The 6,051-nt window shown below is 41.4% G+C and overlaps 1 protein-coding gene across 1 annotated transcript in view; it reads left to right on the forward strand.

The window, feature by feature from the left end:
- LOC122552439 (CD209 antigen-like protein C) overlaps nucleotides 1–6,051 on the forward strand; it is a 107,253-nt gene that overhangs the window by 54,728 nt on the left and 46,474 nt on the right. Inside the window, exon 2 of the mRNA XM_043695169.1 lies at nucleotides 4,102–4,224. Within this exon, the coding sequence (XP_043551104.1) occupies nucleotides 4,102–4,224 (123 nt within the window). The remainder of the gene's footprint in view (nucleotides 1–4,101; nucleotides 4,225–6,051) is intronic.

A 6,051-nucleotide genomic window follows, 5' to 3' on the forward strand; every position in this document is an offset into this window, starting at 1 on the left:
TCTTTATCTGGGATCAGTTGTGTGATCAAATCAACTTCTGCTAATAATACGGTATCTCGATCTGCAGCATGAATTTCAGTCCCTCAAAACTAGTACCGGGTAGTAGTCAAACCTATAAATTTTGAGATATATGTAGCTAATATATCACACTTTTATTCAGATATAATGGCACTGTTAAAATAATTAACGGTTTAAAAATAGTCTAAAAAATTTGACTTTTACACAAGTATATACGGTACACTGTTGAAAAACCTGTTTCTAGTGACTGAGATCTGATGTTGCCTTGATGGTGTATCAGCTGCTGTAACATTCACCCTCAATATGCTTGTTTACATCAATATTTATACATAATTGCTGTGCATTGGCCAGTCAGGCATTCCCATGACTTTTTTTTAACCCACGACTGTAGGTGCCTGAATGAGATGCATTGTTTTGCAGCTGATTCCGACTGTAACACACATCATGAATGTCTGAATGATTAATCCCACTATTACAGTTTGTGTTCACGCTCTGTATACTGATTAAGAAATCTGATTCATGATTTCTTTCCAATACAAAGTGAGGTTTCACTCGGTGTTATACTAATGGCATCATTTCCATTGTTTATTTCTGACTGATTTCACTGGATAGAAGGTTATCCCAGTGTTTCAAAAGCACAACATCTTTAAAATGGACAATTTAAGTGGACAACACTCGTGTCATTGACTGTGTTATTCATTTTCTGTCTGTGATCATTGAAATGCTGATCACACTTGGGATGACACCAGAATTTGAAATCATGCTCTAAGCTGACAGTTAGATTTTAAAAATATATCCAAGTGACTTATTCAGCCAGAATTGCAAAGGAACATATTCATAGAATCCCGACATTGAGGAAACAGGCCCTTTGGTCCAACAAGTCCACATAGACCCTCTAAAGAGTATCCCACCCAAACCCATTCCCACACCCTATGATTGTATATTTTTCACTGACTAATGCATCAAATCTACACATCCCTGAACACTGAGCAATTTAGCATGGCCAATTCACCTAACCTGCACATCTTTGAAATGTGGGAGGAAGCCAGAGTATCCGGAGGAAACCCACACAGGGAGAATGTGCAAACTCCACACAGACACCCAAGGCTGGAATTGAACCGGGGTCCGTAGAGCTGTGAGGCAGCAGTGCTAACCACTGAGCCATCATGCTGCCCTGTTCCACTGTCAATGATGGGATATCAAACATGCTCTGTGCAGGCTAAGGTAGTATCCCGGAGAAAGTGAGGACTGCAGATGCTGGATCTTTCTCCTAGAAGATTTTAACCTACTGCGAATCCTCTTGAAAGGATGCCTTCCTTGAAGAAGCTCTCTTCCCCTGAAGGGCTCATGCCCGAAACATCGATTCTCCTGCTCCTTGGATGCTGCCTGACCTGCTGCGCTTTTCCAGCAACACATTTTCAGCTAAGGTAGTATCCAAACAAATGAGCTTTGTTCTGTGACAGAGTAATTGATTACAAATTGACACAATCTAATATCTTGAGTCACTGATGCTTAATATAATTTGTGTTGAAAAGAATTATGCTCTTTACCACTTCAACATTGGGAATCAGCAGGGTAAAATATATGTAGAGGGAGAGATGAATTTTGAAACAGGGAACAGAGCAGGGATTTCTTTTCTTGCCTTCACTAATATAAGGTAAATCTACTCAAGTGTGTTCCTGTCTTTTTTAACATCATCTGCCCGAATTTCCTCTGAGCATGTGCTTAGGTAACTAGTGTGATAAGTGCAACTGCACAATTATTTTATTTCACGTGCATTGCAGGAACAAGGAAATAGGCAATAAATTAACATTAAGATTACAGAACGTAACGTTTGACAGTTTTCGGAGAGGTCTTGACAGAAGGAAATGCAGACTTCATTCAAATTCTGAGTGTATCAATAATTCATATGTTGGTCAGATGGAAATCAGAAGTAGATTGTAGATTGTGGATTCATCACACATTCCTAAGCGAGTCAGATGGTATTAGATTTGCTGAAGGCAGGGATTTATATTTGAGCCGAATCCCTGACTGAAATATTGAATGAGAACAAGGACTAACAAAGCGGCAGATACAAACCACTACAAATGCCGGAGGAAAGATCACAGAAGCACTTCACAGGAGGCTTCCAAGCACTGAGGATGTCACCTAGACAGGGGACGAAACGTCTGCAACACAAATTCCCAGCTCGGCGAACAGAACCACAACAAGCACCCGAGCTACAAATCTTCTCACAAACTTTGAACTGTAATATCAGGCCGTGGTAACAATCCACTAACAAAGACATTGTGGTGAGTAAACTACCACCAGGGCAGTAAAACCAGGGTCAGCTTTCACTGCCCAGCAGAACAATAACATCCTTTTGTTTTTAATGGGGAGGAGCAGAGAAATATAGATGCTGCATGATGCTTACAATGCTCAGAGGTTTGTTGAGTCAAAGTTGACTTAACAGCAGGAGCCAAGGTTACAGGAGCAATCGTTTTGTTCGTGGAAGGCTGTCTGCATTGGGGACCCTTCCAGGTTAAACACTACATCTCTTACATTGACATCTCAACATATTAGGCTCAAATGTAATAGCACGGTTAAGGGACTGGCAGACAACACAAACACTATTGGTCATGTTGTCAGTGAGATGTAATATTACATGCTGCAAGACCAAATCAAAAAACTGACCATTTTACAGAAAATGTTCAAGTGATTTTTCTTCAGTGAATTGTGGGAAATTGTACTTTTGAATGAAGAAGTAATAAATCTAAATCTAAATCTTGGAAAATGTCAGGGTACTCAGTGCCCTTTAATCTTACGCTCACAGATCGCTGATGGTATCATAACAAGTCGATGGGTTAACTCAAAAGGATATTAACCTGTTGGCCAGGTTCTGGAGCAGAAAAACTGTCATTATTAGGAAGATCTGTACAAATCATAAGCAAAACAGAAAATAAAGTCAAACAATCAAATAGGTTCAACACATTAAAGGAAAGAATCGATCAGGCTTGAGGAGTACATAAGCCATGCTTTAGTGTTTGGTTGGGAATGGGTAATTAACAATTGAGAACAGATTGGCTTTGGAACTATAGAGTGTAAGTGAGATACAATTATTCTGCATGTGCACACAGAAATCATTTGAACATCTGTCACTGAGATAATGACCATTGCCAAGGCCAGAAGGTAATCCCGATGTTCCTGCTTAATTCAAATTCCTCACATTTTCTTTCACAACACATCACACAAACTTTACATGGTCATCTTAAATTGCATTTTTCCAAATGCGTCGATTCCATTTCCCCGACTCCCTTGAGTATAGCATTTACACAAACATGATGGTTTACAGTTTTCAGATTCTGAAGAATTGTTGCATACTTGGGTACCGATGGGGAAACCCATTGGAAAATAAACCTGCTGATACACGAACAGGATCAAACAATGTGGCACTCATTGTTATGGACCCAGATACTGACATTGTCATCACCTCTGAGAGTATCAGAGAGGGAGGACTAGCTCCTATCGATACCCAGGGTCCAAATGAGCTGAAGCCAAGGAAAGGGAGGGACATCGTGCTAGCACTATCTTGGAGAAGTGGAAAACAAATTCTTCTGCCAAGAAATTCAGGGGAGACAAGCAGGAAGTTGGATGAGCACAGCAAACAGGGAAACACTTTAATGATGTTCTCCAGAGAAAAATGCAAGAAGGGTTTGCATGGAGAAAGGAATGGCACATTAATGAGCCATGTCTCCTCCGGTCTGCATGAGAATTCAAACTGGAACAATGTGACTGATCCTTACCTCTGAAAAGGCTCAGTAAGACATGAAGTTGCATATAATTTATTACAGTAAGTAATTGGGAGAAATGTATGTTACTCCACAGGATTGTTGGAATTGTGCACTTATCCCAAAGTGTGAATTTATCTGGCAGTTTAGTGAATTACAGTACATTCTCCATGAATCATTTTACGTTGTCTCATCAGAGTGAGACATTTGATTTAATATCTCTACTCCAGCACCAAACGAGAAAGGGTTAGCACTCATGTTCACAAAGTGGGCTCCTCTGATCCTTTCAGTGATGACCTTCTCTTACACTTTACAGGTCATGGAGGTGTTCAATCAACAGAGTCTGTCCAAGGAAAATGGTCACCTCTCGTTATCTATATTCTCCTGAGTCTCTCCATCCTGCTGTCCTTGGGGATGCTTATCACTGCAGTGATACTCTGTAAGTGTTGTGTCATTTTAAACTGTAGTGGTAGGGTTAGGGTTAGTGTTTTGTGAATACGCCAATGACAATTGACAAATGTAATTTTAAATTGTGCATTAATTGAACATATTAATAATGTAGCAGTGAAATGAGCCTGGGTGATAATGGTGAAAGGAAACTTGGGATATGGACTCCACTCAAAGCACTGCACCTCACCCATTGCCTTGCCATCACCTGTGCCTCCCCTCCGTCAGTAGCCCATTTTCTGCCTTGTCTCCTCATGGGCAGCGTGTACCCTGTAGGGAACAGAAGTAATTGACACAGCCCACAATGACTCCAAACCCAGAGCACATCATCTCAGAGGATCTCAACAATGGCAGCAGCTTTCTGAGCAGCTAAACTGTTCATTTTCTGAAGCAATCTGCCAGTTACAGAAAACTGAGTATTTATTGAGAGATCTTGGTGAGATGGACTGAACCCCTCAATTGCTGCTTCCACTGCTAAGCTTCATAAAGCTGGTGACCTGATCTCAAACTGTGAAGTCTTCCAAAACATTGCTGTAATAGTGGGAGATTAAGATTCCCCATGGAAATTGTTTGATTAGATCTGGCTTCCCAATTTCAACAGCATTTCCACATCCCACACACACCAAACCCTCTTGATGAAAAATCCCAGAGAACTCAACATTGTCAAGATCAGTTCCTAATGCCATGTCATGAGGATCACTCGAGGAGAAAGTGAGGGCTGCAGATGCTGGAGATCAGAGCTGAAAATGTGTTGCTGGAAAAGTGCAGCAGATCAGGCAGCATGAGGATCACTCACCAGTCAGAGAGGGAATTGGGCTGACATTTGGAGGAGGTGATGTCTGTATCAGTAATGGGAGCACCACAGTGACATGCTCATTCTATTGCAGTATTTCCTGATTCTGCAGCTTGTCTGACTGAACTCTAGTTGCTTTCACCTGATATTGAGAAGGTAGAAGGAATCACTGATGGCAGCATGTGCCCGTGTGGGGATTACTTTTTCTTCCTCATCAGGTCCTACTCCAGAGATGTTGTAGGACCACAAGATGGAGGAACAGAAGGAGATCATTCAGTTCACTGAGTCTACTCTGTCATTCAATCATCACGAATCTGATAACCCTCAACTCCACTTTCCTGCATTTCCCCTATAACTCTGGATTTCCCTGATTAAAAAGCTGCAGTTCTCAGCCTTGAATGTAGTTAACAACCCATCTTCAACAGCCATCTGTGAGTCATAACCCTCCAGGAGAAAAATTACTCTCCATCTTGTTCTTAAATGGGTATTCCTTTATTCTAACATAATGTACCTCTGGTCCTAGATTCTCCCACAAGGGGAAATCACCAACCCTTCCACATCTATCCTGTCAAGTCCACTAAGAAGCTCATGCGTTAAATAAGATCGCCTGTTATTCTTCTGTAATCTAATGAGTACAGGCCCAACATACTCAATCTCATAAAATGGACTCTCTGTTTCCACGATGAACATTTTCTGGACTGCCCCCTGTGCCAGTATATTTTTATTCAGGTAAGGGGCCAAAACTGTTCACAGTTCTCCAGCTGTGGTGTGACTAGCGCCTGAGCAAAACCTGTCTGCTTAGACAGAGGGTGGTGGTGGAGGGTTGTTTTTCAGACTGGAGGACTGTGACCAGTGGAGTGCCACAAGGATCGGTGCTGGGTCCTCTACTTTTTGTCATTTACATAAATGATTTGGATGTGAGCATAAGAGGTACAGTTAGTAAGTTTGCAGATGACACCAAAATTGGAGGTGTAGTGGACAGCGAAGAGGGTTACCTCAGATTACAACAGGATCTGGACCAGATGG

Source organism: Chiloscyllium plagiosum, chromosome 8 (genome assembly GCF_004010195.1).
Source record: "Chiloscyllium plagiosum isolate BGI_BamShark_2017 chromosome 8, ASM401019v2, whole genome shotgun sequence".
Taxonomy (NCBI): Eukaryota; Metazoa; Chordata; class Chondrichthyes; order Orectolobiformes; family Hemiscylliidae; genus Chiloscyllium; species Chiloscyllium plagiosum.